General features: G+C 37.9%; 1 protein-coding gene across 1 annotated transcript; it reads left to right on the forward strand.

Moving 5' to 3' along the window:
- The first annotated feature begins 1,894 nt into the window (after nt 1–1,894).
- Nucleotides 1,895–4,348, forward strand: LOC111410921. Its single transcript, XM_023041515.1, has 4 exons — nt 1,895–2,172; nt 2,269–3,076; nt 3,254–3,854; nt 3,966–4,348. The coding sequence occupies exons 1-4, from the start codon at nt 1,895–1,897 to the stop codon at nt 4,346–4,348; spliced, it is 2,070 nt and encodes a 689-aa protein (XP_022897283.1).
- Nucleotides 4,349–13,066: the final 8,718 nt, after the last annotated feature.

Below are 13,066 nucleotides of genomic sequence, written 5' to 3' on the forward strand. Positions count from 1 at the left end.
ACTTTTAATTTATATTTCACTGTTTCATATAGATTTGTAGGCTTGAAAAAAAGGAATCAATGGAATAGAATTATTGATATTTGAGCGTTGTAATTTACTTTTTGGTAATTTGTACGCATTGATTAATGGATCTTATTAGGCAACTTGTTATTTGTATATTTTGAATCTGAACTGTGTTATTTTTTAGGAGTTAAAATTGAACATATCATGATTTAAATATTAAAAAATTTAATTATAGTACGAATCCAAATGGGACCAAACTGATCAGTTCCATAATTAAATTTGGATTTGACTATTATACTTAATAAATAACTAAAAGTTCTGGTTTGGCCTACTAAAAATGATCGGAAGTATCGTAATACTTAGTCACATTTCTTTCCCTTCACATATGAGAAAATTACATTGAATGTTTCGGGGATTTAAAAATAAAATTGTTTCTAATTGAAATTTGAATTTATATTTCTTTAGTAATCTCTATTTCCAACAAATCTCATATTATAGTCATACATGATTACATGATACAGTATTCCTGTTGTCCTATGATGTGCTTTATCGTCTGTGTTTTACCTTGTGCAATTTACAATAACATGCACTACTTACAATATATTAGACAATCAAGGAAAGGATGATTAAAAAATCATTGTTAGATTTGGCTCTTTGTTTTAGCTTATGCCATTCAAGTAGCTTCTTTTGCAAAGTTATGGATACATCCATTTATATCTTCGTACAACGGCCTCTTATGTTTTGACATGGAGTAATATGGTAATTAATGATTTCTAGGGAGAATTTTTCGAGGCTTCAGGTAGATATTGTTAGGAAAATGTGTAATTGGCAATCTGTGACCAAAGGACCTATTTGTCATGTTTGTAATGTCAGGGACTAAATTGTAAAGGTCTAATAGTTCAGGGACTAGAGTTGCAATTTAATAAATTTTATTGCATGAGTCTAGGGTAAAGGTGGATGCTTTGAAGTTGCAAACGGCGCGTTGATGTCGCTAGAGTTTTGCCTTGACCTCGCTCAAGCCTAAATTGCAGAACCAACCTCGCTGGAGTTTCGCTGGTCAGTCGCTCGAGCGAAGGTGCGTCGCTCGAGTTACGCCAGCACCTCGCTCGAGCGACTGTGTTATCTGGCCATTGCTAATTTTAATTTCTCGCGAATTTTTAACACTCCATATTTCCAAATTCGACCTAGTATATAAACAAAACGTCCGATTTTTCATTGAAAACCTTTGGAAAACACAAAACATCAATTCCTCTCAAATTCCAAAGGATCAAGAACAAACAAATTCATTCTTTTCATCTTTTGTTTCTTTGAGTAAAAACATCAATCTTTACAAAAATCAAAACACCGTTTCATTACTCCTTACCAACTTCCAAAAGATCATCAGTTTGAAGATCCGGGAAGGAAATTGCTTGAAGAACAGGAGTGCTTGGTGATTCACGAGAGGTTGAAGATATTCAAGGCTGGGATTTTGGCGCAGATCTGCAGAATCCAGGAGAGCTTTGGTTGATACAGTAAGGAGGTCAGAGAATTGGTAGTTTCAATTGTGTCTGGCGTACTGTAAGTCAATATCTTTGATAGTGAATCTCTACTGGCTTGTGCCCGGAGTTTTTACCCAGTTGGGTTTTCTCCGTCAATATTTTGTGGTGTTTTTATTGTTTTTACTGTTTTTCGTTATTTACTTTTCAACCGAAAATTCAACTCAGGTAGATAAAAGTATGTGAATGAATCTAGGCAATGCTTAATTTATGTGACTTGTTGCATGAATTAATTAATTGATTTAAATTCCGCATAAACACCTATTCACCCCCCTCTAGGTGTTGGTTGGGTCGAATTATATCTTTTTCAAGTGGTATCAGAGCTTAATCTCGAGTCCTGACCCATAGTTGTCTAGATGAGTCAATCACTTTCTGTTCCTCCGTATTTTGACGGAAGTAATTATGCCTATTGGAAGGTTAGAATGAGTGCGTTTCTTAAGTCTTTAGATGAGCATGTTTGGTTAAGTGTGCAAAATGGTTGGAAACCTCCCTCTACTAGCATATCAGGAACTGTTAACCTTACCGATATATCACTGTGGACTAAGGATGAACTAGCTGAGTGTAATTGGAATAACAAGGGTCTTCATGCCCTGTTTATGGCCGTGTCTCCCGAAGAGTTTAGGAGAGTGTCAATGTGTGAAACTGCTAAAGAAGTTTGGGACATTCTTGAAACTACACATGAGGGAACTAAAACGGTAAAGAACTCTAAGTTACAAATGCTAACTTCTAGGTTTGAAGAAGTGAGAATGAAGGATGATGAAACGTTTGACGAATTCTATGCTAAATTAAATGACATTGTCAATTCTAGCTTCAATCTAGGTGAGAAAATTTCCGAGTCTAAAATTGTGAAAAAAGTGCTTAGATCTTTGCCCAAGAGATTTAGACCTAAAGTCACTGTCATTGAGGAAAGTAAGGACCTAGATGAAGTTAAAATTGAAGAACTGGTAGGATCGCTGCAAACTTATGAACTCACTATTACACAACCAAAGAAAGGTAAGTCCATAGCCCTAAAATCCATCAAAGAAGATGAATCTTCTGATACTGAGTCACTTAGGGACGAGGAAATCGCATACTTTGTTAAGAAATTCCAAAAAGTTCTCAACAATAGAAGAAAATCTCAAGATAAAAAGAGTGGAGCCCCTAACAGATTCACAAAAGCAAAAACTGAAACTTTTAACAATAAAGGGTCGAGTGATAAACCACGTTTGGTTAGGTGCCATGAGTGTCAAGGTATAGGTCACTATAGAAATGAATGCCCTAGTTATAAGAAAAACCAAAGAAAAGGGAAAGGTAAGGCCTTAATTGTCTCACTCACAGATAATGAATCTGAGACCAGTGATAGACAGGATTCTTCTAGTAGTGAGGACAAAGGAAACTACATGGCATTTGTATCAACTGTTAAGAGTGAATCTGATAAGGAAAGTGACAAGGTTGAGGAAGAACATTCTAACGATAATTCTAGTAATGAAGATGAGAATGAGATAGACATACAAGAAGCTTATCAACTTTTATTTAAGGAGAGTCTTAGAATCAAAAAGGTAAATAAAGCCCTACTCAAAAAGGTTGACGAACTTGAAAGAGAAAAAGAGAAACTTGCTAGTAATCTTCAGGAATCACTTAAGAATGGTAGTGAGTTAAAGTGTGTCAATGAGAAGTTAGATGACAAAATTAAGACTTTGACTAGTGAATTGGAGAAATCTAATGCTCATCTTCAGACTTTCGTTAGTGGGACTAAGAAATTGGACAATATCTTGGGAATGAATAAGCCTGCAGGAGATAGGAAGGGTCTAGGATATGTTAAGAATAACTCACTTGTTGCTGGACCTTCTAAAACAGTTTTTGTTTCTGCATCTAAGAAAGTAAATGCTGTAAGTAGTTCAAATAAGGGTAAGAATGTTCCGAGAGAACAGAATCATCAATCACGTAGAAACTCCATACCCAGATACCCACAGCCACGTACCTTTGAACCTAGGTTCATTCCTACCTATCACCACTGTGGAGCTCTAGGACACGCTAGACCTAGATGCTATAAGTTAGGCAATGAGCGTAGAAATCAGAATATTCCTAGTCAGGTTAGCTTTCTGTCTAATCAAGTTAGTCATTTGACTGAGATGCTTACTAAGCTTACTAGGAGTACCTTATCATCTAAGAAAGTTTGGGTCAAAAAGGACGATTTAGCTAGACATTCAAGTCAAGATAAGTGTTTTGTTGCTCATGTTGCATTAAAAGCCCAAAATTACAATATGTGGTACCTAGACAGTGCATGTTCTAGGCATATGTATAGTAATAAGGCTTTGTTTACTACTCTTGATGAATGTAACGGTGGTATGGTTACCTTTGGAGATGGAGGTTCTGCACCTATTCTTGGCAAAGGTACTGTACAAATGCATGGCTTACCTGAGATCTCTAATGTGCTTTATGTTGAAGGTTTAAAATCAAATTTGTTAAGTATTAGTCAAATTTGTGATGCTGATTTTGAAGTGAGTTTTGTGCAAAAGAGATGTACTGTGTATGATTCATCTAGTGGGGTAGTTCTTGAAGGGGTTAGAACAGCTAATAATTGTTATGGAGTCTTGCCTAATTCTAACTATGTGTGTAGGAGTGCTAAAATTGATGTGAGTGAACTCTGGCACAAAAGGTTAGGTCACTTGAACTATAAGAGTCTAGTACAACTAGTTAAGAAAGAGTTAGTAGATGGTTTGCCTAAGATAGGTCCTAGTGAACATGCTGTGTGTGGACCATGTCAACTAGGTAAACAACTCAAGGGAAACCATAAGAAGACTTCTAAAATTCTGACCAAAAGACCTTAGAATTGATACACATGAATTTAATGGGACCATCTAGGACTGAGAGTTTAGGTGGTAAGCGATACATTCTAGTTGTGGTAGATGACTTCTCGAGGTTCACATGGATAGAATTGCTTCGGGAAAAATCTGATGCATGTGATCTCATAAAGTCTTTGTGCAAACGGCTTAGCAATGAACTAAATCTCAAAGTGTCTAGAATGCGTAGTGACCATGAAAAGGAGTTCGAGAACTTTAATCTCGAAAGTTTCTGCATGGATGAAGGCATATTGCATGAGTTCTCTTCCCCTATCACTCCTCAACAAAATGGAGTGGCTGAAAGGAAGAATCGGGTTCTTCAGGACATAGCTAGAGCCATGCTTCATGGCAAGGGACTAGCCTTACATTTTTGGGGAGAAGCTGTTAACACCGCATGCCACATAATTAATAGAGTTTACCTTAGACCCAAGATCGATCAGACTCCATATGAAATACTTAGGGGTAAAAAGCCTACTGTTAAGTACTTTCGAGTATTTGGGAGTAAGTGCTACATTTTACGTGATAAAGAGAACTTGAGTAAGTTTGAATCGAAAAGTGATGAAGGAATCTTCCTAGGATACTCTAGAAATAGCCGAGCATTCAGGGTGTAAGACTTACGTACTCGTGTGATGATGGAGTCAGTAAATGTTGTGATAGATGATGCTATAAGTGAGGGGGAGAGTGTTGAAAATTGTGATGAAGATGGAGATCTTATAAGTTCTAATGATCCTACTAAGATACCTATGTCTGAATCATCATTTAAAAAACCTGAAACACATGAAAAGAAAACATTTCCATAAGATCGAGATAAAGATCCTAAGGAACCATCGACTAGGGTTAAGTCTAATCATCCTAAAGACAATATCATTGGGGATCTAGATGAAGGCATGAGGCTTCGTAGGAGAGTACTGAACAATCTAGCATACACTAGCTATGTATCTCAGGTAGAACCTAAAAAGGTTGAAGAGGCTCTTGGTGATGAGTGTTGGGTGGATGCGATGCATGAGGAGCTCAATCAATTTGCTAGGAACAATGTGTGGATCTTAGTTCCCAGACCTGAGAATTGTAATGTTATTGGTACTAAGTGGATCTTTAAGAATAAGACAGATGACCAGGGTACTATAACTAGGAATAAGGCTCGATTAGTTGCTCAGGGTTATACTCAAGTTGAAGGAATTGACTTTGATGAGACTTTTGCCCCTGTTGCACGACTTGAGTCTATTCGGATTCTGCTTGCTGTTACTTGTACCTTAGGGTTCAAGTTGCATCAAATGGACGTAAAGAGTGCCTTCTTGAATGGACTTCTTCAAGAAGAAGTCTATGTGGAACAACCAAAAGAATTTGTTGATCCTAAGTTTCTCCACTATGTCTACAAACTACACAAAACCCTCTATGGTCTGAAGCAAGCTCCTAGAGCTTGGTATGAGAGACTTACATCATACCTTGAAGAACATGGATTCTCTCGAGGAGGTGCAGATAGGACCTTATTTATTAGACATGTTGATGAAACTATCACCATTGCTCAGATTTATGTCGATGACATAATTTTTGGCTCTCCTCTTGAGTCTCTAGCTTATGAGTTTGCTGAATGTTTGAAGCAAGAATTTGAAATGAGTATGGTTGGGGAGTTGAGTTATTTCCTTGGACTTCAGGTAAGACAGACAGAGGATGGACTGTTCATTTCACAGTCCAAGTATGCTAAGGATCTAGTTAAGCGCTTTGGGCTAGATAGTAAGAAGCATACTAGGACACCTATGAGTACTAGTTTGAAGTTAGGTCGTGATCCTTCAGGTAAGAGTGTAGATCCTTCCCTTTATCGAAGCATGATAGGCAGTCTTCTTTATCTCACAGCTACTAGACCTGACATTGCTTTTAGCGTTGGTGTGTGTGCTCGATTTCAGGCAGATCCAAAAGAATCACACTTAAGCTCTGTTAGACGCATCATTCGATATATGAGTGGCACAGTTGATCTAGGGATCTTCTATTCTCGAAATTCCAATCTTGACTTGGCTAGTTACTCCGACGCCGATTGGGCCAGGAACGCAGATGATAGAAAAAGTACGACAGGGGGTTATTTTTACATGGGTAGCAATCTCGTAGCCTGGTTAAGCAAGAAACAGAATTTTATATCGCTATCCACAGCAGAGGCTGAATACATAGCTGTAGGGAGTTGCTGCACTCAGCTTCTCTGGATGAAACAGATGCTGAGTGATTATGGGATTAGTCAAGGGACCATGACTATTTTTTGTGATAATACAAGTGCAATAAACATTTCTAAAAATCCCATTCAACACTCTCGAACAAAACATATAGACATACGACATCATTTTATTCGTCAACACATGTAATCTCCCTCGATCATGTCTCTACTGATAATCAATTGGCCGATCTACTTACGAAACCACTAGATGGATTGAGGTTTGAGTCGCTTCGAATGGCTGTTGGTGTTTGCTCACCTATTTGATCATGGATTCATGAATGTTCTTGCATTCATCAAATATGTACCTCATCACTTCATATCTTGCGTGTGATCTCTGTGTGTGTGATGCATTTCTTTTATTTTGTTTAGTCTTCTGTTATGTGTTATATGTGTGTTTTAATAAAAAAAAATTAGATAAAATAAAATAAAATAAAATTTTTTTTTTGGACTTTTATGTAACAATTCTGGCATTTGCATTAAAGATCAAATTCTATTTTTCCAACATGTGTATGAATCTGAGGATCCATCTTTGCTCATTTTTCACTGTGGAGTTCTAGGTATATGGCTCGTCATTCATTTTCACACAGCACACACTGTAGTCCTGTAACTGTGTCTTGACCGCATGGGTGAGATGGTGTTCTTCTACGATTGGGGTTGTATGTACATTTCACTTGATCTGGGACGAGTGTAACCTAATCAATATTGTCTTTCTCCAGTTTTACTTTTGTTCTTTGTTGAACTTATGGCTATCTTCGGGGCCTATTTGACTCGAACAATTAAGCCTGAAGGGTTTCTAACCTGGTGCCCTATGGTCGTCTGACTTGGGAGTCATCGACCCAAAGTTTGTTACAGGGGTCATTTATGTTGCCTAATGGGGATGGCATTGCACTTAAGTTCTTTTGTTAATTAAAAAAAACAATAAAGATAAAAATAAAAATTTGGAATCATACAGTTAGGGGGAGTAAAATTGTGACAATCATAATATTTGATATAGGTCCTCGTGGAATTGGATTTGACTGTCACTTGGTCGACATTCACTTTTGTCTGGTTGTTTTCACGTGTTCTTTCTCACTAATTTAAGATTTTGAGTCTAGTTTGCATGGACTACGTGGCACTTTTCACGGTAATGTTCTGTATACACTTTACTACACAGGATTCTGAACTGTGTGGATTAACGATTTGTCTACGTGCTGGTGGTCGGGTTTGTGATTTTATGTTTATTGTTGGTTTTGATTGCATATGTGGTTCCATGCTATTTTTTTTTGGGATTATTTTCCACTATTACGTAGTTCACTTTTTTTGAAATTTCAAGATTTGGGGATAATTTCGTCATTTCTTGAAGATTATGTTATTTTTCTCAAAATTCAAATTTTTAGTGCTATTTTTGACATTTGGTGTTTCGCTCGAGTCTCGCCTGGTCTTCACTCGAGCGATAAAAATAGTTTGCTTGTCGCCTGAGTCTCGCTAGATCCTCGCTCGAGCGACAGGTCACTTTTTAAAATACCCGGTTTCATTTTTTTCGCGCAATTTCTTGATTTTTCTCTCTTCTTTCTTCCTTCTCGTGTTTTTCTCAATTTTCATCAATTGATAACTTAACTTCGAGGCCCCTACCAACATTTTTCTTCCGGATTCCTTTGCTAAACATCACATTGCGGTAATCTTTTTTCTTTTTCGTTTTGTTTTGCTCTTTTTCGTGTGTTTTGCTTACTTTGGTATTCTTGCTTGATTGTTACTTAATTTATAGAAGCTTCGACATTCCTTTTTTCATTGGGAGTTATCTCACGCATTGTGCATCACGATTTCCATTGCATTGTTCGTTTTCTTCATTCTTCGCACTATGTGGTTTACATGTTTTTCCTCCATTTTCAATTCGTTCGTTCTTGCATTCCGTTAATCCGTTTGACGTGTGGTTTGTTTCATTTTAAAGTACGTAGTTTCTAGTTTGAGGGGCTATGATTGGATGGTTGATTGGATCTCGTATGTGCTTGGAATTGTGTGACAAAGTGATGCACGCCACATGCTCGATGAAATTACTTGCCTATTTTATTCTTTGTTTCCTCTTTTTTTGTGCATCTCATTTCTTTCTTTCCTTTCCATCGTTGGTTCTTTGACATCACATGCCATGATGGGTGTGTTTACACATATCTTTGGTCTATATCTTCATCTTACTTTGTTTGTGCTTAGGGTCATTCACGTTTGTCGATGCATCTCTATTGTGCCTCATTTGTGTGTGTGGTGTTTCATTCCACATTGCATCGAATCACGTGCATTCTTCATATTACTTATTAGTTTTGTCTCTACGAATGCCAGATGGCCCGTAAGCGTTCTCGATCCTCTGCACAACCAACTAGTGGTTCGACGTTGTATAGTCGTTCCAGATTCATTTCTGCTACAGTTCAGGAAGTCTTCACTTCTCAGTTCTCCTTACGCCCCGTTCTCGTGGAGCGTGAGGTAATCTTATCTAACCTTCCTGTTGATATAGCCGCCATTTTTGTTTCCTGGGGTTGGGACCCCTTCTTATTGGTCTTTCACCTCCTCCCCCACTCCTCGTTCAGGAATTCTACGCGAATATTCATGATATAGACGGCTCGTCCTTTAGGGTTACTCTTAGAGGTCATTCGTTTAGAGTTACTCCATCGCTCTAGCTCATGCCTTAGGTATACCTCAAATTACCCATCCGACGTACCCCTATATTTTACCTGCTTCTATTCCGGCCGATGCTCTTGTTCGGTCTACGCTTTTGAACACCCCGTCTATCGGTAAGCCTACGGCGATGGCCACGGGGTCATTGCCTACTGATCGTCAGGTCTTGTTACGCATAGTGTGCACAAACCTGTGGCCTGTTGCCCATACCTCTTCTCTACCTATGGTGCGTGCCCGTTTTCTGTATGCCCTTCTTCATGGGGACTCTATCGACTTTCCTAGTTTTGTGTGCCAGAATATTCTGGCTTCCTTTCGTACTCCTGGGGGTCGGATCGGGTTGCCTTATGCTTGTTTGATTTATCGGGTTGCGTTGTCTTTGGGTGCCTCTTTTCCGAAAGGTTCGACTTGTCGCATAGGACGTCCGATCGGACAACAGACCATTCATCAGAGGCGATCCCATGTACTGTCATCTTCCTCTACCACTCCGACTGCGGCCCCTGATGTTTTTGATCCTTCGGAGCCCTTTGATCCTATTACTGAGATTCTTACAGAGGGCTCTCGTGTGTTTCTCCCTCCTCGTCCAGTTTTTCCTTCTGCTATTCCTCTTAGCTCTGCGTTTGCTTCGACATCTACTTCTGCTCCAGGGGTGGCTTCTCTGCCTGTTGACCCCATGGTGACGCTTATGGGACAGATGTCCACCTTGGTCGAGCAGCAGGCTCGTATGATGGCAGAGATCACTCAGTTGCGTGCTACATCGGAGCGTCAGACAGCTGAGCTTTCCTCTTTTTGCATGCTCTTGCTGTGTGTCAGTGCCACTTGCGTTGGATTCGAGATAGTATGGAGGAGGACACTAGTGCTGGGAGTGGGGCTGAGTCTTCAGATGCTGGGGGTGCTGCCTCGTAGTTAGTCAGTTGATTGTTTTTTGTTCCTTTGTCCTTTGTGACAAAAAGGGGGAGTAGATGTTTGGATAGATAGACATCAATTTGGATAAATAGATATCAATTTTTTGGTAATTGTGATATAACGATCGTCTGTGTATAATTCATGACTAGATTGAGTTTTTGATGTTTTGGCAATATTAGTGTATGTTTTTGGTATTTTTGACTTACATTATTATTGCTTCTTAATCTGGTTAATGATATATGATCTATCTCTTGTTTTTATTTACTGTTTCTATTTTACATGCTTTTACACTTGGTATTTGAGTTTTTGATTTTCAGGAAACAGGTTCAACAAGAGATTGCTAACTTGGTAGAATAGATAGGTTATTTGGAGTCATGTTTATTTCGTCCTTGACTGTCATGTGTATTTTTGTCACAGAATACCAAAGGGGGAGTTTGTTAGGAAAATGTGTAATTGGCAATCTGTGACCAAAGGACCTATTTGTCATGTTTGTAACGTTAGGGACTAAATTGTAAAGGTCTAATAGTTCAGGGACTAGAGTTGCAATTTAATAAATTTTATTGCATGGGTCTAGGGTAAAGGTGGATGCTTTGAAGTTGCAAATGGTGCGTTGATGTCACTAGAGTTTCGCCCTGACCTCGCTCAAGCCTAAATTGCAGAACCAACCTCGCTGGAGTTTCGCTGGGCAGTCGCTCGAGCGAAGGTGCGTCGCTCGAGTTACGCCAGCACCTCGTTCGAGCGACCGTGTTATCTGGCCATTGCTAATTTTAATTTCTCACGAATTTTTAACACTCCATATTTCCAAATTCGACCTAGTATATAAACAAAACGTCCGGTTTTTCATTGAAAACCTTTGGAAAACACAAAACATCAATTCCTCTCAAATTCCAAAGGATCAAGAACAAACAAATTCATTCTTTTCATCTTTCATCTTTTCATCTTTTGTTTCTTTGAGTAAAAACATCAACCTTTACAAAAATCAAAACACCGTTTCATTACTCCTTACCAACTTCCAAAAGATCATCAATTTGAAGATCCGGGAAGGAAATTGCTTGCAGAGCAGGAGTGCTTGGTGATTCACGAGAGGTTGAAGATATTTAAGGCTGGGATTTTGGCGCAGATCTGCAGAATCCAGGAGAGCTTTGGTTGATACAGTAAGGAGGTCAGAGAATTGGTAGTTTCAATTGTGTCTGGCGTACTGTAAGTCAATATCTTCGATAGTGAATATCTACTGGCTTGTGCCCGGAGTTTTTACCCAGTTGGGTTTTCTCCGTCAACATTTTGTGGTGTTTTTATTGTTTTTACTATTTTTCGTTATTTACTTTTCAACCGAAAATTCAACTTAGGTAGATAAAAGTATGTGAATGAATCTAGGCAATGCTTAATTTATGTGACTTGTTGCATGAATTAATTAATTGATTTAAATTTCGCATAAACACCTATTCACACACCCCCCCTCTAGGTATTGGTTGGGTCGAATTATATCCTTTTCAGATATGTTAATAAAAATGGAATCCGACTTATCACTTTCCTGTATGATGCAAGTCAATCCCCCAACAAGCTCCATATACGATGTCAGGATATTCCTTCAATAGGTCAACCTATGAGCCATAAATTTGATGATGCCAAAATTTGATTTCTTTCTGACGTGGGGCAAGATAATGATTATCTTGAGGGTTTGTTGTAATAGACGATTCACAAAAAAGTAAACAAAAGAATAACACCCAAAACACAAAGAAACTTCTCTTAAATTTACTCAATATTATTAAAACTCCAGTATGCAAAAATTAACCCACAAGTTGGGTTAAATAGCTTAGAAAATACGAAATTATGGAAATATTATCAAAAGTATCAAAATACCGAAAATCACACCAAAATAAAATACTGAATAAAAGAAGTAACTTTGTGCGCACCAAAAAAAACTTTCCAAATTGATGTCATAATTGTGATTTTGATAACCACTGCGAAAGTTATGGCCAAATTACCAAAAACGTGTCAAAATTACCCCAATTAAGAAAAGTATTGCAATCACTTTCCATCTTTACGCTGATCCACCATCTCATGGTATCTCAGCACCATCAACGTGCTAGCTAACATCTCGGCCTCACTTGATTCGGAACCTCCTGCATCAGTTTCCATCCAAATGCTATTTGTTGCTACTTTTTATGGCATGCACCTATACACTGTAAAATACTTATTACGGTGTGCAATACATGCCGTAAAAAGTAAACTTTGTTGTAGTGTTTCCAATTTACATGATACAATGTCCCCTGTTTCTTTGTTGTACTTCACAATTTATACTTTTTCTTTTTGGTAAAATGTCCATCGAAATGCTTTGCTTATACAGATTTATTATGCAGGTCAGAGTGATTGAAACCATAAAAGAAAGCATAGATCTAATGAAAAGCATCTTCGTGTTGGAGGGTGTAACATATCAATACGGTGTAGCCTATACATATTCTGAAGATTTATATAAACCCTCACATGACAAGATACTTATTAGTTAACAGTAAGCACATACAAAGAACAAAGGCACGACCTATTCTGTAATGTCTTGAAAATGATTATCATCATATATCCAATATTTATGTGTTCCCTGAGTAATTAAGAATCAATGATTTAAATTGTTACACGAAAATAATGGAGTTTAAATCACAAACCAAACCAACAAAAACCATTTGGTTGCTTCGTGATTGGCCATTGTTGTGAGAAACAAATTTGTTTTCTTTCCTATGGTTCAATTCCCATGGTCCAGTTGGAGGATATTAACAAAATGGATATCTAAAGTACGCTTTATATTTAGTCAAATTCTTTCCTTTCCGATATGAGAAAATTATATTCAATGTTTCGGCGACAAAAAAAAGATTTCCTTTTATTTTCATTGATATGCACTACATACCCAGATGTATTAGATGATCAAGGAAACGGTGACAAAAAAATCAAGGTCATATTTGGTTCTT

The sequence above is a fragment of the Olea europaea genome, chromosome 15 (genome assembly GCF_002742605.1).
Source record: "Olea europaea var. sylvestris chromosome 15, O_europaea_v1, whole genome shotgun sequence".
Classification (NCBI taxonomy): Eukaryota; Viridiplantae; Streptophyta; class Magnoliopsida; order Lamiales; family Oleaceae; genus Olea; species Olea europaea.

Coding starts and splice junctions, on each gene's coding strand:
- LOC111410921 (XM_023041515.1), top strand. CDS start 1,895: ATGAGTCAATCACTTTCTGTTCCTCCGTATTTTGACGGAAGTAATTAT. Junction 2,173..2,268: donor GAGTTTAGGAGAGTGTCAAT/GTGTGAAACTGC, acceptor GCTAACTTCTAG/GTTTGAAGAAGTGAGAATGA. Junction 3,855..3,965: donor GTTTACTACTCTTGATGAAT/GTAACGGTGGTA, acceptor TTTATGTTGAAG/GTTTAAAATCAAATTTGTTA.